The 23316-nt window shown below is 38.7% G+C and overlaps 8 protein-coding genes across 11 annotated transcripts; 4 read left to right on the top strand and 4 right to left on the bottom strand.

Moving 5' to 3' along the window:
- LOC104768301 lies at positions 957-2307 on the top strand. The gene is made up of 5 exons (XM_019242202.1): positions 957-1228; positions 1361-1502; positions 1606-1707; positions 1837-1910; positions 2004-2307. The coding sequence occupies exons 1-5, from the start codon at positions 1051-1053 to the stop codon at positions 2111-2113; spliced, it is 606 nt and encodes a 201-aa protein (XP_019097747.1). The 5' UTR covers positions 957-1050; the 3' UTR covers positions 2114-2307.
- LOC104768302 (GILT-like protein F37H8.5) lies at positions 2385-3786 on the bottom strand. Its single transcript, XM_010492237.2, has 5 exons — positions 3458-3786; positions 3299-3364; positions 3069-3206; positions 2870-2962; positions 2385-2784 (listed from the first exon to the last, which is right to left on the bottom strand). Exons 1-5 carry the CDS (start codon positions 3698-3700, stop codon positions 2623-2625), a joined length of 702 nt encoding a protein of 233 aa, XP_010490539.1. The 5' UTR covers positions 3701-3786; the 3' UTR covers positions 2385-2622.
- Positions 3960-6468, top strand: LOC104768300 (protein TIC 56, chloroplastic). Its single transcript, XM_010492235.2, has 5 exons — positions 3960-4737; positions 4983-5180; positions 5298-5580; positions 5681-5843; positions 5955-6468. Exons 1-5 carry the CDS (start codon positions 4041-4043, stop codon positions 6183-6185), a joined length of 1572 nt encoding a protein of 523 aa, XP_010490537.1. The 5' UTR covers positions 3960-4040; the 3' UTR covers positions 6186-6468.
- Positions 7629-9375, bottom strand: LOC104768299 (ferritin-1, chloroplastic). The gene is made up of 8 exons (XM_010492233.1): positions 8951-9375; positions 8769-8852; positions 8617-8677; positions 8437-8524; positions 8267-8328; positions 8115-8180; positions 7954-8017; positions 7629-7856 (listed from the first exon to the last, which is right to left on the bottom strand). The coding sequence occupies exons 1-8, from the start codon at positions 9253-9255 to the stop codon at positions 7822-7824; spliced, it is 765 nt and encodes a 254-aa protein (XP_010490535.1). The 5' UTR covers positions 9256-9375; the 3' UTR covers positions 7629-7821.
- Positions 11072-12689, top strand: LOC104768295 (uncharacterized protein At5g01610-like). The gene is made up of 3 exons (XM_019242201.1): positions 11072-11449; positions 11860-11914; positions 12000-12689. Exons 1-3 carry the CDS (start codon positions 11363-11365, stop codon positions 12368-12370), a joined length of 513 nt encoding a protein of 170 aa, XP_019097746.1. The 5' UTR covers positions 11072-11362; the 3' UTR covers positions 12371-12689.
- LOC104768297 (protein BREAST CANCER SUSCEPTIBILITY 2 homolog B) lies at positions 11519-22036 on the bottom strand. 3 transcript variants are annotated; one of them, XM_010492231.2, is made up of 21 exons: positions 21528-21870; positions 21274-21429; positions 20931-21092; positions 19680-20645; positions 19462-19586; positions 19218-19372; positions 18937-19059; positions 18675-18860; positions 18512-18593; positions 18358-18408; positions 18193-18274; positions 17971-18082; positions 17818-17889; positions 17346-17544; positions 17095-17277; positions 16668-16810; positions 16524-16586; positions 16229-16433; positions 15941-16114; positions 15760-15827; positions 11519-11611 (listed from the first exon to the last, which is right to left on the bottom strand). In XM_010492231.2, exons 1-20 carry the CDS (start codon positions 21682-21684, stop codon positions 15762-15764), a joined length of 3462 nt encoding a protein of 1153 aa, XP_010490533.1. In that variant the 5' UTR covers positions 21685-21870; the 3' UTR covers positions 11519-11611; positions 15760-15761. The 3 variants fall into 3 exon arrangements, with proteins under 3 accessions (XP_010490533.1, XP_010490532.1, XP_019097744.1); XM_010492230.2 differs by lacking the exon at positions 11519-11611 and adding an exon at positions 21942-22036 and having other exon boundaries at positions 15623-15827; positions 21528-21813; XM_019242199.1 differs by lacking the exons at positions 11519-11611; positions 21528-21870 and having other exon boundaries at positions 15623-15827; positions 20931-21155; positions 21274-21361.
- LOC104768296 (protein trichome birefringence-like 35) lies at positions 13070-15536 on the top strand. Of its 2 annotated transcripts, XM_010492229.2 has the most exons (7): positions 13070-13172; positions 13270-13671; positions 13790-14090; positions 14361-14532; positions 14626-14822; positions 14924-15076; positions 15164-15494. In XM_010492229.2, the coding sequence occupies exons 2-7, from the start codon at positions 13449-13451 to the stop codon at positions 15492-15494; spliced, it is 1377 nt and encodes a 458-aa protein (XP_010490531.1). In that variant the 5' UTR covers positions 13070-13172; positions 13270-13448. The 2 variants fall into 2 exon arrangements, with proteins under 2 accessions (XP_010490531.1, XP_019097745.1); XM_019242200.1 differs by lacking the exon at positions 13070-13172 and having other exon boundaries at positions 13449-13671; positions 15164-15536.
- Positions 22007-23005, bottom strand: LOC104768298 (PRA1 family protein B5). The gene has a single exon (XM_010492232.2). It carries the CDS (start codon positions 22839-22841, stop codon positions 22176-22178), a length of 666 nt encoding a protein of 221 aa, XP_010490534.1. The 5' UTR covers positions 22842-23005; the 3' UTR covers positions 22007-22175.

The following is a 23316-nucleotide window of genomic DNA, read 5'->3' as shown; positions in this document are numbered from 1 at the left end:
AAGTCGCAAAAATGTAAAAAATATCAAAATGATAAGATAATAAAATAATATTTTTTTTTGAAATTTCCATGTAAAATATAGTCTCAATAATATCATAAATTAATAATTATATTAATTTACATATATATATATATAATATTATATAGATATGCTAATAATGTATGCTTTAAAAATTTGTATTATCTTAAAACTCATATCTATAAAACAATTATTATATTGTATTTTCAAACTACAATAATATAAATTACTTTATAAGATACCATAAAAGTAGTTAGATATGCATCATTTTCATTTTGATAGTTTTATAGACTACTAAAGTTCCATGATTTATATTATTATTTATAAATTTGTGTTTTTGTATGTCATGTGTATAAGATAATAAATTTATAGTATTTGTAATTTTTTGTCAATAATGTATTCTAGATATTAAAAATTCAATTTCAAAAAAAATAAATTTATAACATTTGAAAATATAATATTATTTAACTAAAATTATCTCAATTTAGAATATTTTAGAAAATTAAACAATTCAAACAAATATCTATAACTCACCTGATTGAATTATGTAAAGGATCAAAATCATATGGCTTTGTGATGAAACATCATTCCTATAAGTGCTGCAAACCGACCTGCAATGTAGATGTTTCTATGTAAGTTATTGGACCTTGAACCCACCAAATGTATCACAAACCTGTTTTTGATGGCCTTTAGTAATACTTCAAAAAAAATTTCAAGGCTGTTAATGGTGTATGTCTAATTCAATGACTTGAATTCCATCAGCCCCATTATTATCGTAGATCAACCTGATGGCTTTAGATTAGTACAAATTTTGTTCATTGACCAAGTTTGGTTAATACTAATTTCTTTGGCAAATCAATCACAAGTAATAAGAAGCCCAATGGGCCGATACCACATGTTAAATGGCTTCTCAAATTAATACAATCGGAAATTTTTTTCTTAAGAAACAAAAATATTTTAATTTCCCTCTCTGCTCGGAGAGATCTCTCTTTTTGTCTGCGGAGGATCATTCATCTTCACCGGTGTCGGGAAATGGGAGACGATTCATATTCTAGGAATTTCGAAATGGCGATTTCATGGGGAGACGATGTGATCAATGTTTTGGATGATAGGAAAGGATTAGGCGTGCTCGTTGAAACCCTCGAGCAGCTCAGATCTATCCACTTATCCTGCGACGAAGATTCCAGTGAGATACAAGAGTCTCTCCAAGGTTAATTTTTTATTATTTAATAACGTTTTTGAAATGCCGCCACTATTAGATAGCTTAGCTGGATTGATTAAAGTAGTGTATTCGATTGAATGCTCAATTTTGGGTTTTTTTTTTTTTTTTTCGTTGGCGCAGATTTGCAGAAAAAACTCGATTCTTGCAAGGAGAAGACTTACGAGGCAAATTCAGATATTGCGGACGGAGAAGAAATTGAGCGTCTTCAGAAAGAGCTTGATGAGGAGCTACAACTGGAGTGCAAGCTCAATGATGAACTTAGATAAGTATAATATTCACTCTCAAGAAGTGAGGTTAACATTCTCGTATCCCCGCTGATTCAGTGACATGACCAATTTTTGTTTTTTTTCTTTGTATGTCAACACATTCATGGCTGATGAACTCAAAGACATGAATTCTCAAGGGGGCTTCATTGAAGAGCAGAGATTAGCTATAAAGAGGAACAAGCGGGACCAGTTGAAAAATGAGTAAGTTTGATGAATCCACCTTCTTCATTTTTGGGACTTAGTTGTTGAATCTTTTAGTTATACAAATTAAGTCTCCGCTTTCGTATTTAAAACAATTAGTTTGATTGTTCTTATGTTTGTTCACTCCAGGATAAAGCTTTCTATGTATGCTTCAGTCACCAGAGTTATACCGAACATTGATGATCCACTAAAGACCTCAGGCTGTATCCTTTGCTTTGAAATTCCCATCTACTACTGTCTTAGTTTAAATCTTTTTTTTTCTGTGGGGTTTTAGTCCTTGACTGAAAGCATGACAGATTTGGTTGATCGAGAAAGAAGGGTAATGGAGAAGTTCGAATTCGATACAGACAATAGGACTGCCTACGAGACATGTTACGCCATTTGGGAAATTATAAACAGGCAATAGACTGTCTCTCCTCATTGCCTCCTCCACTTTGTTATTTTGACATTTGTGTATGATAACTCTTGATTTTGCTTGTTTTGTAACGACTTATGTCAGTCTCTTAACAACCAAACCTCATTTGCTTATGATTCTTTAGATGTAGAAGGCTTCATGTTTACTGTACTATGATCAATATCTGTCTTTATCTGATTTTAAGACTTCTTTTCTTTATGCTACTTTATGTTGTTTTGTTGTTGTGTTTATGTAACAGCCTCATCGTTAGTGAAACAATTCTGAGCAGGAATCAGTGCTTTAGCTATATTTTAGCTCTTAAATCTTCAGAAACTAACCCAATTCCTGGATATTCAAAAATACTGCGTGGTAAATTTATCTTTCTATGCAGATTGTTGTTGCAAACCCAGTGAAGTTGTAGAACAAATTCAAAAGGAGCAGAGTTTTAATTGGTAAGCACTTTCTGATTTCCCATATAGTTCAGTATGATTGAACTGTCTTAGGGATTTTGGATTCAAATCTTATTGATTGCGATAGCACACTTGGTGACTGTTACTTAGCTTCTCCGCTGAACTATTGAACCTGCTTAGTGTTTCCACCGAACTGTTGAGGATCTTGCAGGCTTCTGGTACTTGGTCACTTCCAAAAGCATTGCATACATACATGACAAAGTTCTGGTAGTTCTGTTCACCAAAGGCACATACATGAAAAACTTTTGTTTCCCATCTGATCTTGAAAGTTATCATCAGCTAAATTTGTAGGACTAACCTCTTGAAGTGGTTGGTTATTCACAACCACCCATGGTACAAATCTGTGTGCTGGATAAAGTTGAGAAGTTTCTTCAGCATCCCTCTGTTCAAGCTGCACAGTGTGTCACCTAGATGTCATTTTTTCTTGCTTATTTCTTTCGCTTTCCCGTTTTGGCTGTATAAGTTAACTAACGTACTTTTCTCTGATCAGGACTTACCTTGTTTCCGTATCCGTTAATGTAACACTCAACCGCTGCTCTGCTCAATCCAACCATTTCTAAACAATCAGCCCACTTTTCAAGTTTATTCTCCAAGACTAGCTGTTCGGTACAGTAGATATATCCAAAATGCTTCCTCTGCAAGAGAAACGTGCAGATGACATTAGCATTCATATTAACTTGAATGATACTGGATAAACTCGAGAACCTTTCATAGCTTAGAGGCTTACCACATCAGGGTAAGCGTTAATTGCACAGGCATGAATTGAATTGAGCGCACACTCAGTTTCTCCATGCTGAAAACAAAGCAACACGAAGCAATTTTCAAATGCTATGTCCTAATCTTATGTAAAATGTAAGTGGAGTACAAGGCAAGAAGAGTCCAAGACCTGGCAGAGAATGGTGCCATCTGGCCTGATAACGGCGTTGCCCCATGGAACGAGCTGGAGATCAATGGCTGAGATTAAGCCAGTTTCGAAGACCTTAGGCAAGTGGTTAATGATGAACTCAGCACAGTAAGGGCATAGAGCTTCGTAGTATAGACTGAGTGTGACTTTCTGGCTTGAAGACAAAGATAAGAAGCAGAAGAAGATTGTGATGCAGAACCTGAGAGGCCTCTGATATGAAGCCATTGATGGAAAGAAGAAGAAGAAGAAGAGGAAGATTGCAAGAGAATTGCTTTTGACTCTTAGCTTTATTCTTTCTTTAGTCTAACTACACAAGCAAGCAAGCCCCCCAAAAAAAGCTATAAATATGTTTCAAGCCATCTTTGCCGTTTTGTTAGATTGAAAACGTCACGTGGTTCATTAGTTAAATGTAAAACAGCGTGATGTTTGTAAATAATAGGGGACTGGGTCAGTCACACTTCATCTAATCCACCTGAACCTTCTTGCTCAGAACATCCATCATCATCAGCCAATAAAGCCCTGAACCCTAAATTTATTCTGGCTTTGGCTGGAGAAGTGTTCAACAATGTCGTCTTTAAACTTCAATCCATTTCAAAATTGGTTCGAGAAACCACCGAACCCAGTTCCTACCATCAACTTCGTCTCGCTCGCTGATACCTTCTTCCCAAAGTCGCAGTCTCCGAATTTCGCATCGATTGGACTTCCTAAGTTTTCCAAAAAGTCCCCAAAAACCGAAACAGGGGCCGAAGAACAACCAGGTAAGTACAAGCAAATCGCTGAGCAGTTCTTATGGGAGTGCGAGAACATACCGGATCACAGGCACACTCCGGAAGTGGATAAGATTCTCAACGAAGAAGATACAGTTTTCGAGAAGAAGGAGAACCCGACCACAGAAGAGATTGAAGCTGAGGAGAAATGGTGGGAGAGATTTCGAGCGAGTCCTGTGGTTCAGTTCATGACTCGCGCCCAGGAGATTGCCGACGACATGAACAAGATGGAGCTCGATGATAACGACACGCCTTACCGGAAAGAAGACAAGGAGCTCTGGAGAGCTGTCCCTCATGTGCCTGGCTTCGACGGTAGGCCGATGCCTAGGAAGGCCATCAAAACTAAGGAAGAGAGTGATGATAAGTTTTGGGATTTCATGAAGCAGTTCCTCTTTGGCCTCTGGGGTTTCCGCCAACGTCCTTACCCGCCTGGTCGACCCATTGACGTCGCTCAGGCTATTGGTTACAAACGTCTCGAGAAGCGTTACTATGACTGTAAGTGCTGAATGTGATGATGTTACTGTGTTTTGTCATGATTATTCAATGAGTGGCTCTGGTATTTGCACGAGTTCATATGGTTCCACATTTGATTTTTTTATGTTCTGTTCATTCAAGCTTGCGCCTGTTGTAGTGTTATCGTTGAATTGCGGGAATATGATGAAAGTGGTTTCCTTTTTCTCTTGTTTCGTTTGTGTTTGTATCATAACATTTTGATTGCTCTCTGTGTTTTGAGACTGCAGTTATAATGAAGACTGGTGGTTGGTGGTATAAAGACCGACTTGGCCGTTCTAGAGGCCCTTGTGAGCTTATAACACTTAAGACGGCTTATGGAGCTGGAATCATCGACAGAGATACTTTCATTTGGGGCGAGGACATGGATGAATGGGCTCCTATTCACATGGTTTACGGTTTGGAACCTGCGATTGCCACTTGGGAAGGTGTGTATTGTGGGAGAATTTGAGATCTCAGACAAATCTTATCGTTGAAGAATCACAGTTTTGCCTCCTATTATGGTTTCATTGTTGGTGTTATTGACTCGTTTCTTTCATGTTCAGTGAGGCTTGGTGCAGCGGCAACGGCTTGCCTGCACAAACTCCAAAAGGGAATACCGCCATGGGTTCCTCTAAAGGGACGAGAGCCAAAAACATACAAGCAACTTCAAAAAGAAGCGATTGAGAGTAAGAAACGCGACATGGCAGTGCTTGAAGCAAATGATGGCGTTTGGCCTGGAGTCAGAACTCCCAGCCACGCTCTCTTTCTCTGGGCCAGTGGGTCTGAATTGACAACAGTACTGGAATCTGATCACATGCCAAACAAGTTCATCCCCAAACGACTGAGGTATTAAAATTAAAGAGATCCTTTACACCTTTGACTTTTTTTTTGTAGCCCAATATTGGATTGGGTTCTTCTCTCAAAGCATGAAACTTTTCAATTGTAGACAAGAGTTGGCCAAAGTAATACCAGGGTTAAGGCCATGGGAAGTGATAAGTGTAGAGCAAGCTATGGATCAGATCAGCTATGGTGGAGAGTGGTACCGTGAGCCGCTTGGTACTTACACCACTGGTCCTCCTTACATCAGAGAGTGGAATAGGAGTGTCATGGTAAGAGATTCCTTTCTGTTCTTCTGATTTCTCTGACCAAGCTATTGGATGATAGTGATGAATTGACTTATCTTTTCTTCTCTCTTTTTTTTTTTTTTTGTTTGCTTGCAGAGACTGTTCCGTATATTCTACAACCTCAGTACTCGAGTAGGCCAGAAGCTGGACAGAACAGTCCCGGGATTCGACACTATAATGGATAAAGTTCAGAAAGATTACGACGCTCGGATTGAAAGGAGGATGAAGCGGAGAGAGGAAGAGTTGAGGGAACGGGACCGGAAGCATTATTCCGGCCGTACCGATGAAGATGAGGATGAGGAGGACAATGAAAGCGACTCGAAGTGATTGAAGCAAAGCCTTCATCAGGTGATGACTACAAAGCAAACAGCCTGTTGTGTAATGTTCTTCGCCAACAACGAACGTTGGATTTGTTTCTCGCATTCACGCACTAGGCCACAGCGTTCTGGTTGTCTTCCGTCTTCTGTAACATGGCTTGTTTTCTAGCTGTTTAATGCGACATGGAGAGAGTTCTATCAGAAAAATTTAAAAGGAACCAGTTCTTTTTCTTTTCCTTTTTGTAGTTCACTAAAATTAAAATTTGGAGAAATAATAATGTTCAGCTGGATGATCTGCTCTAATGGGCTAACATGGGCTGGCTACATGCCATTTTCTCACCCAGTCTATGTGGGCATATTTAAATATCATTTTAATGGGCTTCAGCTTGCGAGGCTTAATTATAATTTAACATAAACCGAACCGGTTAGGCGAGTACCAGGAATGCTAAGTGGCGATGCTGGATAGGGCAGCTTGGCGACAAACTGGGAGAGGACTTGTGTTGTCCACTTCCGCCATAGCCACACTCGCCCCGAACTCCGAAGCTCAGTGTCGGTGATCCAATTTCTCGATGACTATCTCACAGTTATGGTCAGTTCTTATTTCAGTCCCTCTCAAATTTGAACTCCAATTTTAAAAGCTCTTGTGGTGTCGATTTCCAATTCTGTTTTCTGATATGGAATAATTAGCTGGAATCTGAGATTTTCTGAGCCCCTTTTGTTGTTTAGGGATTCAAAAGATTCGTGCATATGTAGAAGATACTTGTTAGAAAAGCGTATTTCAATAGATTAGATGCTGCTATTGTTCGGAATTATTTGACATTTTCCTTTTGCTTTTTGATAAGACTGTGATGATATAATAGAATCTTTCAAAGCTTGCTTGGTTCCCCTGAGAAGGACTTGTTCTATTTAAGATGTTCGACATTACTTGAAGGAAACACCTGAACTTTTTTGTCATTATATAAATCAGATTCTCACTCTTTACTTAATACTTAGTGGTTTGAAGAACCTTGATGAAAAAAGTCATGTCAGATTCTTACTCTTTACTTAAGCCATGAAAGAAAGATTAGTGGTGTTTTCATACGTCATAGATACCCATTGAACTTTTCATAGATACCCATTGTAGTACTTGTTCAGCTCTTTGTAGAACAGAGGAGAGGTCTTTGTTTGTTTGGTTATAAAAGTTTTCCAGTGTTCAAGATGGAATCAAAGTAAAGAGCATCTCTTTTGCTTTGATGTGACCATGACCTTGTTCTTGTTTGCTTTTTCCAGTTTTCCAAGTGACCAGCTTGTCGTTCTCTGTGGAAAGTGACATCCTCTTCATGCTATGCTTCTTTTAATTGTTCTTCATTAACAGGTTCGTTATGCTTTCTCTTTCGTGTTAAATTATTAATATGTGTTGTGTTTAATTAGATAGGTCTGAGTTCTTAATACTTCAGTTAGTGAGTCATCTTCATTTGGTCATAGTGAAACAAAAACTTCATTAATTTGGCTTAGGAAGTTATTACAAACACCAACTTAAACACAAAGCTTACTACTACAATCTTTATTACTCCATAACTTCCAGTCTAAAGCTTTTACAGAATCTTTGGGTTCTTCTGAGTAACCCCAACATTGGTCGTCTGAAAGTGATCTTATAGAGGTCCAGTCTAATTCAGAAGCATCTGGTCGAAATGCCAAACTCCTGCAAAGACAGAACAAAAAGTATAAAGCTTTGTAACAACTTAATAATTTAAGTCTTAGAACACGATATATATCAATATAGGGGTTTAGATTTGTACCGTGGCCTTTGCCGACCATCCTTAGCTGAGTGATGTAGTCTGAGATCTTCTTGATTGCTTCAATCTAAAAAGAAATGCATAATTTCACGAGTCAAAACAAAACTTGTTGGATTTTTTTAAGTAAAAAGATCTGAACCAAGAAAAGAAAAAGCTTTTTTTACCTGTTCTCCAAGAAATTCACTCTCAACAAAATCAGCTAGCTGGGGATCATTGTTCTCTGTCGCCACCTGTTTTTGTTGGCCGAAAGTATATGTTAGGAAAATGAATATTAGTTTAATCTTTGATCACAAAATAGATAAGTTACGGAACTTACTCTGTGAACGTTTAGGAGCTTCTCATTAGTGAGTTTCTCGAGAGACAGAGCCAACTCCATTGCTGAAAAAAAGATTAGTAAACTAATAAATATCTGCATCTTTTTTTTTTTTCTTTCAAAAAGAAAGTAACTTTTATTAGGTGTGGATGTGTGTTTGGCTGAAAGTATACCATATAATGCATCTCCTTTTTCAGCATGTTCGAATTCTGAGATAGGAGAGACGATTGGGTGGAGTTTCACTCTTCCTCCTCTTTGGTTCTGTATACATACACACAAACCAACATTAGAGAGATTAACTAGCTACTCTCTTTCTTCAACTTATAAACTTTTGCTTAAGAAAAATAGAAAACCTGGTACTCCATAAACTTCTCAGCATGCCCTCTCTCTTCCTCACTTGATTCTTTGAAAAATCTGGTAAAGTATAAAACCAAGTGTTTAGCGTGGATGTATTAAAGTAGATAGATAGATGGTTAAGATATAAAGGTAGAGAAGAGAATATTACTTGGCTAGTCCCTTAAGAGCAACGTTGTCTCTGTCGAAGTATGCGTACATGGAATGGTATACGTAGGAGACGTTGTATTCCACACTGTAACAATGGATCTCCGTTAGATCTATATTTCTTTAACATTTTCGTGGTTTTTTTTTTAAAACAGAAGGAAAAAAAAAAGAGAAGAAGAAGGTTACTTGATTTGCTCATTAATGACTGCCTCGGAAGAGTCGGCATAGCCTTGGCGAGCGAAGGAGACATGAGATGTGATGGGGATGGCCAGATCGGCTTTCTTGACCTCCTCGAACGGCTGGAAGACGACACCGGTCATAGGCATGTTGTTGGTGTCAACAGTAGCGGCGGAAACGACCACAGCTCTGCCGGCGCCAGTTTTCATGGAGAAGCCGAGAGAAACAGCCGGGGAAGCAGGGCCGTGAGGGAGTACTGGCTTGGGAGAGAGAGCAGGGTTAGCCGTGAAAGAGGAGAGTGCTCTGGAGGCCATTGTTTTGGGAAATGTAGAGAGTGTTTTATGGAATGGGTTACTACTAGGGTTGATGAGACGGCTGAGAGATTGTTGTGTTACTGTAAGATGATGGGTGATGATGTGATAAGAAGAGGAAGGGAGGGATTAAATAAGAGAGAAAAGGCGTGTGGTCACCGTTGGATTAGGATACACGTGGAGGGTGGAGATAAGGCCAGATGTAGGGGCGTGTGGCGGCCTCGTGCTCCGTCCAATGGGATAGTGTGAACGTGAGGTTATTCGATCCACGTTACCATCTTCCAATATCAGCTTTTGTCTGTTTCTCTCTCTTTTTTTATCTTTCCGAATCTTTTTTTAACCCCTAGTCTCGCGATTCGACTATTCTTATTCCCTACTCGCCCTCCCTATTTCTCTCCTCAATAGATGATAACAAATCAATTTGATGACTCGGAAAAGAAAAAAGAAAAAAAAAAGATGATAACGTTTACAACATAAGTTATACGTGTAAAAAGTCTGTGACGCATATTTTGACCACATAGGAAATTGGATAGAGTCGATCTAAGTATTTTGCATTTTTTTTAAATGGTTTAATAGATTTTTTTAGATATTTTCAAAACACGAAAGCTAGTAGTATCTAGAACATAAGATTGAATGGTCCAAACCCTTTTAACGAAGGAACCGTTTTAGTATTTGTGTGGCCTTCAATGAACGAAGGGATGGGGAAAACGTAACATCCGTGGCGTGGCTCTCTAAGTTTTTTGGTTCTAGGATATCAGATGGAGACGTAAAACTGATACATACATTAGTTACATAAGATAAGAGCGGCGAGTAGCTTCGTGAAAGGGCGTGTGCTGTGTTCAAAATGGTTACTTGTCTTTATCCGAGACAATTACACGTCAGAATATGTATAATGTAGGGCCTCTTTTGTAAAATATCACGGCTCAAAGAAGAATAAATATCAAAGATTATTAAAAGCTTTAATAATGTTGGGCAGAACCAAAAAAAAAAATTAAAGAAAGCTTTTATTACTAATATAATAAGGTGGGGAGTTAGGCTTTGGTTTTATTATCTTGGCTTTGATTAATAGAGATCGACTCTGGAATGCACAAAGAGGAAGTAGGTAACAAAGGTTTACAACCCCCATACATAAGACCGTCATCGATATTGGATTATTAAATATCTACTTGTGTTTTGTTTTCTGCCATGTGGATGTTCAGGTTCCAGCCAGGGCTTTGTGTTGTTGTAACCATATATATATATCATCATAATTACAACATTCAATGACGGTCCTCCTTAGAGAGAGAGAGAGAGAGAGAGAGAGAGAGAGAGAGAGAGAGAGAGAGTAGTAGTGATAGGCAAGTACTTTTTTTTGTTTTGGATACAGCTAGCTGCTTCGACAAATATACCGTAACATACACGGGATACAAAATAATAGCTTACAATCCACGTGTCATATGTTAATTGGCTTGAAATAATAGTGCAATAAAAAAAAAAAAAAACATAACGAGAATCCAAACCAACGGTGCTTACGAGTTTTGGTTCCAAAATTTCTNAAGGTGGGGGAGTTTAGGCTTTGGTTTTATTATCTTGGCTTGATTAAGAATAAGATCGACTCTGGAGTGGAATGCACAAAGAGGAAGTAGTAGGTAACCCCAATTTCACACATAAGACCGTCATCGATATTAATTGGATTATTAATTATCTTGTGCCATGTGGATGTTCAGGTTCCAGGGCTTGTGTTGTAAGTTTTACTTGTAACTAGGATATATCATCATAATTCCAGCATTCAATGACGGTCCCAAGGAGTAGTGATAGGCAAGTACATTTTTTGGATACAGAGATGCTTCGACAAATAATATACTGTACAAACAACATACACGGGATACAAAATAATAGCTAACAATACACGTGTCATATGTTAATTGGCTTAAAAGAATAGTGCATAAATAAAAACATAACGAGAATCCAAACCAACGGTGCTTGCGAGTTTTTGGTTCCAAAAGTTCTTCCCGGGAGAAGAAAAGAAAGTCGTCGTTTGTTTTTCTTGTTCTAATTCTTCTTCTTCTTCTTCTTCTTCTTCTTCTTCTTCTTCTGGGGGGAGGGCCGTGTGATCTTGATTTGATAAAGAATGGATCAGATCTTCAACAAGGTTGGATCCTATTGGATAGGCCAGAAGGCCAATAAGCAGTTTGACTCCGTCGGTACCGATCTCAACGTACGTCTTCTTCTTCTTCCTCTGTTGCGATCCCTATCCTCATGCATAAATATATATATATTCTCTACAAATCTGATTCATATCTGCTTGCTACCGTACCCGGCCTTATCCATTGTTGTGTCTTTGTTCCGATAGAGTCACATTTATCGTCATTTTGGTATCCTATACAGTTTGAGGTATTATTATCGATAATTATATTATAAATCATGCCACATAAGGAAGAACATCTACCACTATCAAAACGATAATATCTTTAGAAACTCATTCGAAATTTGCAAATGCTATAATCTCCTCAAATCGTGATGTTTCTTCATCTTATTGTTGTCATTGCGATTATTACATACATTATTCATCAGTTAGACACTTGTTTTTTTTTTGTCTGAATGAATATTTCTCTATTAACATTCCAGTCGGTGTCAACGAGCATTGAAGGAGGAACGAAATGGTTGGTCAACAAAATCAAAGGTTTGCATGATCACTCTTGTCTTGTGACGCACACAACAGCTTCTAATCTTTCAAATATTTGACATTCCAATACTCAATTCACCAGGGAAAATGCAGAAGCCATTGCCTGAGTTACTAAAAGAGTATGATCTACCCGTGGGAATCTTCCCAGAGGATGCCACAAACTACGAGTTCGATGAACAGAGCAAGATACTAACTGTTATGATCCCAACCATCTGTGAAGTTGGGTACAAGGATTCATCAGTCTTGAAATTCGCCACAACGGTAACAGGACACCTTGAGAAAGGCAAGTTAGGAGAGGTGGAAGGAATCAAGACAAAAGTTATGATATGGGTTAAAGTGACAAGCATATCCACAGATGCAACAAAGGTCTATTTCACTGCTGGGATGAAGAAGAGCCGGAACCGAGATGCTTACGAGGTTCTAAGAAATGGCGTCCGAGTCGATAAATTCTAACTTAACTCTCCATCCTACTACTCTTTATCGATTCTTATCTTCCCGAAAGTTTCAAGCTTTTTTCTTTTTATGTTTTGGGAAGCCTACCCACCCGATCGATTAAACCTTATTCATGATTGTGAGGAAGAAGATGATAACTTTGATGATAAGGGCAGGAGCATATATATATATATGTCTTTCGGTGGTTCAACTTAGGAGGAGGCCTAGAATCCTACTTTTGCCTTTGCATCAAATACAATATGATCTCCTATCGTCGTTGCATTCCCAATTGTAAAAAAGAAATATGTACTATTATTATTATTATTGTGTTATTGTCTCAGTTTGATTTGTTGTATTGTTTTCACTTTGTTTGATACTCAAAACTAGGGGTGTAGTAATAATGTATACTAAAAAAAAAACAAAGCATTTGGTTGAGTTAAGATGAAGGATTTTAAATATATAGTACTAGATGGTTTAGAAAGTTGTAGATAATTAAATTATATAGTAAAAGTCTTATAGGAATTGACTAATGATTAAAGAGCAAAAATCTGAAACATGATTACTCTCTACTGTCTTTTTGGAAGAAGCTTTGTGTTGCATACACATAATAAACATGAGACTATGAGGAGAGCATGCTTCCANTTTTTTTTTTTTTTTTTTTTTTTTTTTTTTTTTTTAATTAATGAAAGAAAAAACAAAGGAGCGGTAGCAAAGAAGAAATAATAATATAAAGGGTTGAAGAAGAGACAGCTCAGAGGTCGATGGATTGGATTCAATTGAATTGAATTGAATACAGAGGAGAACTGGAGAAAGATGGGATCTGGTAAATAACGTCAAAAACCCCCAACCAATTAGGGCTGCTGCTAATTAAAAAAATTGTAAAATATTTTGACTAATTTAATTAAAGCTTTTTGGTGCAGAGAGAGAGAGAGAGAGAGAGAATCGTAACTCCAAAACTTCTACCAGTCGCATCGAAGCTTAAAGCAAATCAGGAGCTTTGGAGAAGAAGAAGAAGTTGATGATTTCTTCCTACTCGTAGTTCTCTTTAGTTGTTACTCTTTAGTAGTTTCATCATCTCTCCTAAAGAGAAAAGTGTCCGATGTCGCAGAGATGGAGCAGCAGAAAGAAGAGTCGGCTTCCACTAGCTGGTCTTCTCTTTATGCTCGTCGTCACCGTTATGATTCTCTTCAACGAGCGTACCATTCACCAGATCCACTTCCACGCCGCTACTAGTCATTCTCAAATTCTCCCTCAAGCTTCTTCCACTTTCAATTTCGTCAAGCCTAATCTTCCTGCTAATATCAACTTGGGAGCTCCTCTTGGTAACTCTTCCACTTAGTTTGTAGTTTCTCTGCTGAAATCTCGTTGCTTCCTCTATCTATGAAATTCCCAAATTGCTTTTTTTTTTTAATTTCCCAAGTGATTCTGTGTGGTTTGCAGAGGTTTTGGATAGATTCAGCAGATGCAACTCCACGAAAAAGTACAGTGAGAAGAACATCAGATTGGTTGACCCTTATGAAGAAGAAGAAGAAGAAGAAGACTCTTCTGGTCATCATGGACCAAAGGAGGATCAATGTGATGTCTTCTCTGGGAAATGGGTCTTTGATAATTCATCCTACCCTTTGCACAAAGAATCTGACTGCCCTTACATGTCTGACCAGTTGGCTTGTCAGAAGCACGGCCGGAAGGATTTGGATTATCAGCATTGGAGATGGCAACCTCATTCCTGCAACTTGAACAGGTTGGTTTCGATCTTACTACTACTTTGCTGCTTGTTTGATTTTGCTGTTTCTTGGTATCATTTTCTAAGTTTGTGTATATAAGAGTTTATGTTTCTGTAGATTAGTGATTTTGATCAAATGAAGAATGGAGAGAAATTGAATAGCTTGCTTGTTATCAATTTGTATTGCTTGCAAAGATTGGTACCAAAATCGATGATTTTTTGGTGCTAATTGTTTTGTGTGTTCTACTCTGTGGTTTCATACTTTCATTCCACCAAATTATCTTGTAGATGGAATGTGACAGACATGTGGGAGAAGCTGAGGGGAAAGAGATTGATGTTTGTTGGAGACTCATTAAACAGAGGCCAATGGATATCAATGGTTTGTCTCTTACAGTCTGTAATTCCACGTGACAAGCAGTCTATGTCTCCTAACGCTCACCTCACCATTTTCAGGGCAGAGGTAATTAATAATAAACACACATTTTCTTTTGCATCTTTGTTCCGGGGGGTTTTGGTGCCTTTGGTTACTTTTGGTTGGTGTATGTACTCGCAGGACTACAATGCCACGGTGGAATTTCTCTGGGCTCCTTTGCTGGTGGAATCGAATTCTGATGACCCTGTTAACCATAGGTTGGACGAACGCATTATACGACCTGATTCGGTTCTTAAGCATGCATCAAAGTGGCAACATGCTGATATCTTAATCTTCAACACCTACTTATGGTGGAGGCAAGACCCTGTCAAGATCCGGTAAGTATATAATATAGACATCGTTTTCTTTATCTGTATGTAATAATACCGGGAAGAAACAACAATTTGGGTTACTCATTGCATATTTTTTTGAACTAAAGATGGAGCAGCGAAGAAAAAGGGTCATGCGAGGAGGTGAAAGGAGCAGAGGGAATGGAGATGGCGATGAATGCTTGGGCTGATTGGATTGCTAACAATGTCGATCCAAAGAAAAAGCGGGTTTTCTTTGTCACAATGTCTCCTACGCATCAATGGTAACAAAATACTTATCCCCAATACTACTCCCATCAGAATGATTGATTCTAGTCGTTTGTTTAAAACGAGCTGTTGGAACTGGTCAGGAGCCGAGAGTGGAACCCGGGAAGCGAAGGAAACTGCTACGGGGAGAAGAAACCGATAGAGGAAGAGAGCTATTGGGGAAGTGGGTCAGACATTCAGACAATGAGGATGGTGAAGAGAGTGTTGGAGAGACTGGGACCAAAGGTTTCAGTTATAAACATCACTCAGTTGTCTGAGTATCGTAAAGATGGTCATCCATCGGTGTACCGGAAATTCTGGGAACCTTTAACAAAAGACCGGTTGAATAAACCGGCATCGTATTCAGATTGTACCCATTGGTGTGTACCTGGAGTTCCTGATGTCTGGAATCAATTGCTTTACCATTTTTTGTGAAAATTTAAATGAATGAAACCTTTTTTGTCATCATTTCATTTATGTTTGATGTGACTTTTTTTTTCAATATATAAAAAGTTAAAAAAATTGATCAAAACCAAGCCTAATTTTTTACTACACCTGATTGATACTACGTAAAGACGATTTGTTTATTTATACCAAAATTATGTCGCATAGTGGTTGTAATATATACATCCAGCAATCAGCAAGGTTAGACAACTTAGGACTTAATAACAAAATTTAAGAAGATAGATATATAATTCACCTTCAGCATGATGGTGATTTACAAGCACCGATTATTAATAGGACTCTTTGCCGAAGTTCATGGATGACCTGAAATAGAGCAAAACAAGATGGTTTAAATTAATAAAATACGCAAACCCAAAAAATAATCTAATCTTTTTAAACAGAACAATTATAGAAAGAGGAAATTGAAGAGAACGCACGGAGTTGGAAGAAGCGAGCTTAGCCCATTTTTGGATATGGGCACTGCTAGTTCTGAGGTGAGACGAGTATGCAGCTTCTGCGTTTATGAAGTAGACTGAGTTCTCTGTTGCCTCACCAACCCACATTTCGTTTTTCGCATCTTTTGCTCTTTTAATTAGATTGCAGAATCCAACCTGCCACAAGTTGAGAGACGCACAAACATTTTTCAAAACTTCAATTTTCTTGGTGCCTCTCTCTCTCTCTCTCTCTCCGTGTAAAACTAGACAAGATTTAAAATTTGTACATACCACGGATCCAACCAAATTTTGGCTGATGTGGGGAACCGAGATATCATCCATGGCTGGGGTGCTGAAGCTTATAGCAAGAAGGCTGTATGAGTTTTCCCCTGAATGTTGGGTGGATCCATCTGTCACAAACACCCACTGCTTCTTTTGTTGAACATCCGTGTATGCATCTCCAACATATACAACGTACGCAGCGATATCAAATTCACTGACGGACATAATCAGAGTTGTTAGGGTATAAATTCGCAAAGTAAGTGTGATAAAGAGTGTTTATCAAAAGCTTGGATTGAGAATAAACCTTGAAAAAGGAATTTCACCAAGATTTGACAAAGATATTGGTTTACGTGGGTTGAAAAAGGGCCTGAAACACAGGGAAATTAAACACATTAATGAGATAGAATCCAGTGTTTCTACGAAAGAAAAAGTCCACGAAACAACTTACTGAAAACTTTCAGAAGCTTTTGGAGACAAAGGTTGCCATCTTGAGCTAGACCCTCTGGCATGTAAGTAAAGTGTTTCTGAATCTGAGTTCATTGGTACTAGCCCTTTCATTATATATATTTTTCCCTCCGTCAGCTCGGTTCTCTGTCACAGCAGTAGTAGACAAACAATAAACTGTTTTATGAATCTCTACAAGAAAAAGGTTGCTCAAGCTAATCGATGACGCTTATAATGCAACAGTACAATGATGGTAACTATTTTCTGATATAAACAACAGTCCACAGAAACTCCAATAAGCTTATATTTAGAACTCCCTGTTCCATCTAAGCTCATATGGACAAGGTTCGTGTAAAATTATGAGCCACTTGACGAAGTGCCTTCTTTTAGATTGTGCATGAAAATTTTCAGATTTAGGCATTTGAATATACCTGTTTCTCTGTAGGATTCCAGATTGTTACTATGCCTTCTTTTGGATTGTGCTCACCTTCATAACTTAAGCTCGTCAGTCCAACAAGCCTAATCCTCATGAATGGAGTGACATTTCTTTCACCTAAGCCCGCGTCTTCCAGAGCTTTTGCTACTGATTTTTCCATCTTCATTTGCTTTGCTGCCTGAGGTTCAGAGTAAAGCAGTTAACTAGTGTAATTGATTTATGAAGAAAACGCAATTAATATTCTACCTCGTATTTTGCTTTATATGTAGTGAAAGATGTCAACTGCTCCGGGCTCATTTCTGCCATTAGGAATTCAGGTTCAGCAGCTGTCTCTAACAGCTTATAGACCTTGGCTCCTTCTTCGCTGTCAGTGTCGTTCTGGCTGTTAAATCCATTGATTCCTCTCTGGTACTCACACATAAGACCTTCAACAACAGCTGAGCGCCTAAAGGAAACAGGAAAAAAAGCCAGGTGAGAATGAGAATAAACCATGAGGAGCTGCAATCTTTGGCTCGTTTGTTGGCAAAACCATCCATATTCAGAAGGCAAGAAGATTTCCTATTATATACGAATAATTTCTTTCCGTCCCAAAGCCACTTAAAAACATAATATTGTTGTATGTAACAAACTTTTCTAGCTTTGATGAGTTGATCACATAAATGTTACTAAAGATTGCTCTCTACAGTTGTGATGGAATTTCGGCAACTGACAAACTTACCTCTGATTATGCAGCTGGATAATTCTACTTTCCATTCTCTCTGATCGAACTATTGACTTCTTTTCACCTAATCTGTATGTTCCAAGAAAATATAAGTCATTGAAATAGCATAGAGGAGACCAAGTTGCATTAACAAGCACACATTATACTGACTTTTCCTTGTATAGTATGGGGTATATTCGTGTGATTCCAGCTAGCGTTTTAGGCACAGGACCCCCATTGCACTTGATACAGTTGAAAGCTAGAGGGACACCAATTTCTTTACCTTGAAGAAGAGATCAAGAGGCAATCAATATAAAGAAATAAAATATGAAAGCACAAAACCACTATGAAATAAGCAACTCAAAGGATGTAGTGAGGTTTAAAGCTACTTACAGAATCCTAGTCGGTCTGCCCAGTGAGCTCTGTATGTCCCATTAATATTCAACAACAAACAGATTGTACTTGAAGTTACTGCCTGAAAGTTAGGTTATATGAAACTATGAAGAAACCAACATAGGAAGGTTTCAAAAAATCTTATAAATTCAATGTCTAAGAAACCTCAAGAGGTGATGTTGGGGTAGCCCAGCCAGAAAGTCCTGCCCCGAGGATCTTCAGATAATAGATAAGAACGTAAGCATGCTGTAAGTCAGTGATCTAACCAAATAAATGTTTTGCAAAACAAAAATTTAAACCTTGCAAGAAAATAACTTACTCGAAGCTTCTGCCCAACAAACAATTTTCCAGCATTCAGCTGCTTTGTTAGCACCACATCCAGAGCAGCATTAATCGAGTACCTGTGATTTTAAATAAAAAAATCTTAGGAAGGAGACAAGAAAACAGGTAACAAAACAACACTAGCAATTTCATTTTCATACCACCCATCAGTGAGTTCTACTTTCACATTGCTGCAACTATCAGAACCATGTGTTTCCTGAGAATCATTGTTGGTCTTTGGATTGATAGCTGATATGCAGAGCACCATCATTGAAGAAGCTGGAGCATCACCACTCAGGATCCTCTTGATTGCAGAGCAATGACCATGATTGACCTCTCTCTCATATCTATGTTGGTAGATTTACCATGTTAGACTTTGCACGAGCTTAAATAACAACGAAATGTGTTGTGAGACTGGAAAACCTGTATTTTAGTTCCTCCAGAACATTGGTGACTGTCAGAAATTTTCCTCTGCATTTTGCTGGGTAGTATATCTCGTAGCATGCAAGCTTCCAGACTATCCACCTGTAGTGATTAGTGACCCACCTAGTGCATATATAGTGATAGATAGTTAGTTACTAGATACAGAAATTATCTAATAAAGTGAGAATCACAAAAGTTAGTTAAACGGTCACAGACATTTTTTGACATAATAAGCAGATAACATAGGTAACTTGAAACATTACAAGAGACAGAGAAATTACTTTCTCGATGCATGTTGTAAGGAAGCACCAGACTCTGCCAACATTTGAAGAAAAGTTTCAGCTCCAACCATGTTTGAGGAAGACTCATCACGGAATACATATTTATCTGCATTACTTGATTTGATCCTTCTGACATGGTCTGGCACATAATCCATCTAAATCCACATTGTAAGTGTATTTCAGTGAATTAAAAACAAAAAGGTACATACAACTCAATAACACGTGAAAGGGACAAAAGATTTACCTTGGTCGTAGCTGTTGGATGCATTCCAAAATAATCCTTAATATATACTCTTGGAGACCTTTCTGGATATCTTGTCGAAAGTACCTTTTTGGAACTAAGTGTATCAGAAGATACGACAGACAAACCTGAAATTAGACAGGACACAGAAAAATTATACATCTGAGAGCCAGCCAATTAACTTAACATAACATTTGTTTAACAAAAAGAAAATCATATACCACTTGAAGCATGCAGATCATTTTTCTTTAAAGGAGTTTTAAAGGAGGAAATCCTTGGCCTTTTAAAAGGAGAAGCGGATACTGTCTTTCCCAGCCTTTTCTTTTGAGTACTGTCTTGTTTATTGTTTGCATAAGCTATACCGCGATTTGTTATATCGACAAGTGGCTGGTCGGCTGGCCTTCCAAACTGCTTAGCTCTTGGATTGAAACCGTTTTCCTTGGAATTGTTCACAGCCATATCTGATGATAAAGGCCTGTTATTTGATAGTCCATGTGTAGCAAGTTTGGTGATATTCAGAGCACAGTCTGCCTCATCAACAGCCGCATCAAATTTCTTGATCAAATTACCCCCTAAAGGTAGGTTCTCCAATTTCACTGACCTAAACTGCTTTGAAGATGACCGAAGAGGAGATACAAAACTGTTTGACGTATGTTTGTTGCTTGTTTTTTCTTCATGAGCAGTATAAACTGTATTGGCGCTTCCACTGTTTATAGCAATATCACCTAACTTTTCATCTTTCTGTGGTGTAACAAATTGATCACCTGCTGCCGCTACATCATCAAAGAAAGCCCCTAATTCAGGATCCCCAAGAAGATTTCTGGCACGATTCAATGCCTCAGCTGACACTGACAATGATTTTCCATCAGCAGTCTGAAACTTTGTTGGAGCAACCTTTAAAGATGGATTTAGGATTTCAGACATCTTCCCTGAAATACGATCCTCAAATTGTCCTGGAGTTCTTGAATGATCCTCCTCATGCGTTTTTAATCCAGACCACTCACGTTGGTGGTGGGAAGAAGACGACTGGTTCACATGCGTAAATTCATTCAAATCATCTTCTTCTAGTCCTAGCAATGCCTTGGCTCTTGCCAAACCGGCAGAAGATACATTAACCTTCTTGTTAGAAGCTGTCTGGAAAAGTGAATTGGGAACACCAAACCCACTCTCCCTGGGAAGAACGTTGGCTGCACAATCAAATAGAAGCTTATTAACATATCAACTGTAAACTCATTTTTAATAGTCATTCCCTTTAAAAAAAAAGCAAGATGGTTTTGTTGATTAATTGTTCACTATCAGGTGATAACAACCGAACTAAAAAAAGCAGTGTTCAGCTTAGAGATCACAAACCACAAAGAATTAAACCGGAAGTTGAATAGAATAGCACAACAACAAAAAGTTGGAAAATATAAACGTGCAGTCAAGGTTACTGGAAACAAGAATATAGAGAAGAGGAGATTAAAAAAACACACCTGAGTCATTAATCTTATCACCCCCAAGAATAGACAAAGCTTTGGCAATTGAAGACTCTTTCAGTGGGACGGATTTGCCTAAAGCCGTCGTGAACATAGGCAAAGTTCCAGGTGTACCAACTGCTCGCATTTGGGGATTTGAGCTATAAGTGTTCTGAAAATCTAAAGAACAGGGAACATTCAAAAGAATTTCTCGAACTCATAGTCACAAACACTATGTGATAACTGAAGAAAAATAAGAAACAACCTGAATGAATCACATCCGCAATTAAATCGAACAACAGATGTGAATTATAAAAATTTGCTTTATTGAAAAGGGCGTTATGAGGGAATCTGAGTGTACCTGAATAGGAGGCAACATTGTCATCAGCTAAAAGGGATTTGGCTCTAGCAATCGAAGACTCTTTTAGAGGTACAGACTTCCCCAGCCCAGTCCTGAACATTGGGATTTCACCAGCCATGGGCATTGATTCTTCCCGTTCTATAAGCTTCGAGCATCCTTTGGGAGCATCCAAAAACATCATAGTTTTTAAATCTCCGCGTTCAATCCTATCTATGACCCCCAAATAATTTAAAAGCAAAAAAATGTAGAATCACCTTGAAGCAAGAGATCGGGCATGGAAGGTAGGGGAGCTGTGAAGTCGAGCGCCTGATTTGGAGTAGAATCATCCGAGCCGGACTGAAGAATCCGGCCAGCTACTTCCCACCGGAAACCATCGCCGCTGGAATCGGGAAATAACTGCCACGTCGACATATCTTCAGTTCTAGGGTTTCTTCGATTCGTTTGTTATTCTATCTGATTCTGTCGATTCGAAGAACTTCACTTCCTGATTTCAGAATTTTCCTCTATCTACCCCCACGCGACGCCATGAGAGAGATTGTGCTGAAATTTATTTTTCTAATTTTAATTTTTTTCCCCAAAAACATTTACCCAAAAAAAGGAAAAAAAAAAAAAAAAAATCTGAGAGAGGCGGGAAAGTTGAAAATTATATGGGCCGAAAATAATAATACATGTATCAGTCGCGTCGTTTTAACTTTGGCCTTTTATTTTAATAATTGCTTCCACTTGGCCCAAGTATTTCAAAAGATCGATCTGTTCTGTTCAATGAAATTTTAAAATTAGATTGCAACAATGGCGAAGAAAAAGATTCACAGAGAAATTTACATTAACAACAATCTCCACCGTCAAGTAAATTTCTAAACAACAACATAAAAATCCCAGATTCTGAGAACCGTAGGTTATTATTATACGGGGGAAGGGGCGGCGGAGGGTGCCACGGAGGAGGTCGTGGGGACACCGATGAACGAGAGGAATCCCGCGGCGGCAGGATCTTGCTCGTCGAGGAAGAGATCATCGGGAGCTCTAAACGCCCCATGGACGCCGACTGTTGCGATACCGATCATGAGAGCTGAGATCAGTACAGATCCAACGCTGGTGAAGAAGATCACGGCGATCGTTGAGAGGATCAAGGCGCCGAGAGTTTCGTATTCGGAGAAAGATCGTCCGAAGAGGACAAGAGGACGATCCGATGGACGGAAGAGGTAGAGGAAGAGCCACGAAGCGGCGAGGCATAGGAGGAGGACTAGAGAGAACGGGTGGGCGAGAAGAGAGAATCCTAGGATCAGAGCGACGATGCAGACGTAATTCACCCTGAAATAAGAAGAGTTCTTCCGGAATCGCGTCGCGGCATCGGCGAGAGATTCAGGCTTGGTAAAGGCAGATCGATCGAGGAGCTCTGACCACGGACGGCTACGAGATAGACTACCACGAACCGTTTCGGTTACGCCGTTGACGAAGGCACGGACGGCTGGAGGCTGCGACTCCACCACAGCGGTTACGATCGGTGGCTGAGTGGTGGTGGCCGTTGCGGTGGTGGAAACCGGAAGCACATGGGGATCTGTGGACACCATTCGATTTCGAGATGAAAAGGATCCAAGATCAGGAATGGGACGATCGATTGGTTTAGTTACAGATTGATACGCCTAGTGTTGTGTATTTATAGGTTTACAGTTACGCGTTTTTCAACTTTGATTTTCTATTGCTTTACCTCATTAAATAGATGATCCATTTTTTAATTAAAGTGTGACCATTTGCTGTATTTTAGTTTACACAATATTCTAATGTAATTCTTCCTAATTACTTAGGCTAAGTGCATTTGACCATTAATGTTCCAGTGATAGGAAGTTTCCTTCATACATGTTAATCTATGTTACTCCGTCATAGTAGAAGTAGAAGCGACGTGACAATGATATTGCCTTTACCCTTTTTAAAAGAACAAGCCAGAACCGTGAAATCCAATTCACTCACCGGAAAAAGTAAAAAATAATAAAGGGTTACCGATAACACTGTGCTACAACACTCCAGTCTTTTGGGCAACGAAGTCCC

This window comes from Camelina sativa, chromosome 20 (assembly GCF_000633955.1).
Source record: "Camelina sativa cultivar DH55 chromosome 20, Cs, whole genome shotgun sequence".
NCBI classification, from domain to species: domain Eukaryota; kingdom Viridiplantae; phylum Streptophyta; class Magnoliopsida; order Brassicales; family Brassicaceae; genus Camelina; species Camelina sativa.
This window is presented reverse-complemented; position numbering and strand designations above follow the sequence as displayed.

Coding starts and splice junctions, on each gene's coding strand:
- LOC104768301 (XM_019242202.1), top strand. CDS start 1,051: ATGGGAGACGATTCATATTCTAGGAATTTCGAAATGGCGATTTCATGG. Junction 1,229..1,360: donor GATACAAGAGTCTCTCCAAG/GTTAATTTTTTA, acceptor TCGTTGGCGCAG/ATTTGCAGAAAAAACTCGAT. Junction 1,911..2,003: donor TCCACTAAAGACCTCAGGCT/GTATCCTTTGCT, acceptor AAAGCATGACAG/ATTTGGTTGATCGAGAAAGA.
- LOC104768302 (XM_010492237.2), bottom strand. CDS start 3,700: ATGGCTTCATATCAGAGGCCTCTCAGGTTCTGCATCACAATCTTCTTC. Junction 3,207..3,298: donor TTAACGCTTACCCTGATGTG/GTAAGCCTCTAA, acceptor TTTCTCTTGCAG/AGGAAGCATTTTGGATATAT. Junction 2,785..2,869: donor ATAACCAACCACTTCAAGAG/GTTAGTCCTACA, acceptor TTTGGTGAACAG/AACTACCAGAACTTTGTCAT.
- LOC104768300 (XM_010492235.2), top strand. CDS start 4,041: ATGTCGTCTTTAAACTTCAATCCATTTCAAAATTGGTTCGAGAAACCA. Junction 5,181..5,297: donor TGCGATTGCCACTTGGGAAG/GTGTGTATTGTG, acceptor TTTCATGTTCAG/TGAGGCTTGGTGCAGCGGCA. Junction 5,581..5,680: donor TTCATCCCCAAACGACTGAG/GTATTAAAATTA, acceptor TTTCAATTGTAG/ACAAGAGTTGGCCAAAGTAA.
- LOC104768299 (XM_010492233.1), bottom strand. CDS start 9,255: ATGGCCTCCAGAGCACTCTCCTCTTTCACGGCTAACCCTGCTCTCTCT. Junction 8,678..8,768: donor GCTCTTAAGGGACTAGCCAA/GTAATATTCTCT, acceptor ATACTTTACCAG/ATTTTTCAAAGAATCAAGTG. Junction 8,525..8,616: donor AGAAGTTTATGGAGTACCAG/GTTTTCTATTTT, acceptor GTATGTATACAG/AACCAAAGAGGAGGAAGAGT.
- LOC104768295 (XM_019242201.1), top strand. CDS start 11,363: ATGGATCAGATCTTCAACAAGGTTGGATCCTATTGGATAGGCCAGAAG. Junction 11,450..11,859: donor CCGTCGGTACCGATCTCAAC/GTACGTCTTCTT, acceptor TTAACATTCCAG/TCGGTGTCAACGAGCATTGA. Junction 11,915..11,999: donor GTTGGTCAACAAAATCAAAG/GTTTGCATGATC, acceptor TCAATTCACCAG/GGAAAATGCAGAAGCCATTG.
- LOC104768296 (XM_019242200.1), top strand. CDS start 13,449: ATGTCGCAGAGATGGAGCAGCAGAAAGAAGAGTCGGCTTCCACTAGCT. Junction 14,533..14,625: donor TCACCATTTTCAGGGCAGAG/GTAATTAATAAT, acceptor ATGTACTCGCAG/GACTACAATGCCACGGTGGA. Junction 14,823..14,923: donor CAAGACCCTGTCAAGATCCG/GTAAGTATATAA, acceptor TTTGAACTAAAG/ATGGAGCAGCGAAGAAAAAG.
- LOC104768297 (XM_010492230.2), bottom strand. CDS start 21,684: ATGTCGACGTGGCAGTTATTTCCCGATTCCAGCGGCGATGGTTTCCGG. Junction 17,890..17,970: donor CCCATACTATACAAGGAAAA/GTCAGTATAATG, acceptor TGGAACATACAG/ATTAGGTGAAAAGAAGTCAA. Junction 16,587..16,667: donor AAAGCTTCTGAAAGTTTTCA/GTAAGTTGTTTC, acceptor CCTGTGTTTCAG/GCCCTTTTTCAACCCACGTA.
- LOC104768298 (XM_010492232.2), bottom strand. CDS start 22,841: ATGGTGTCCACAGATCCCCATGTGCTTCCGGTTTCCACCACCGCAACG.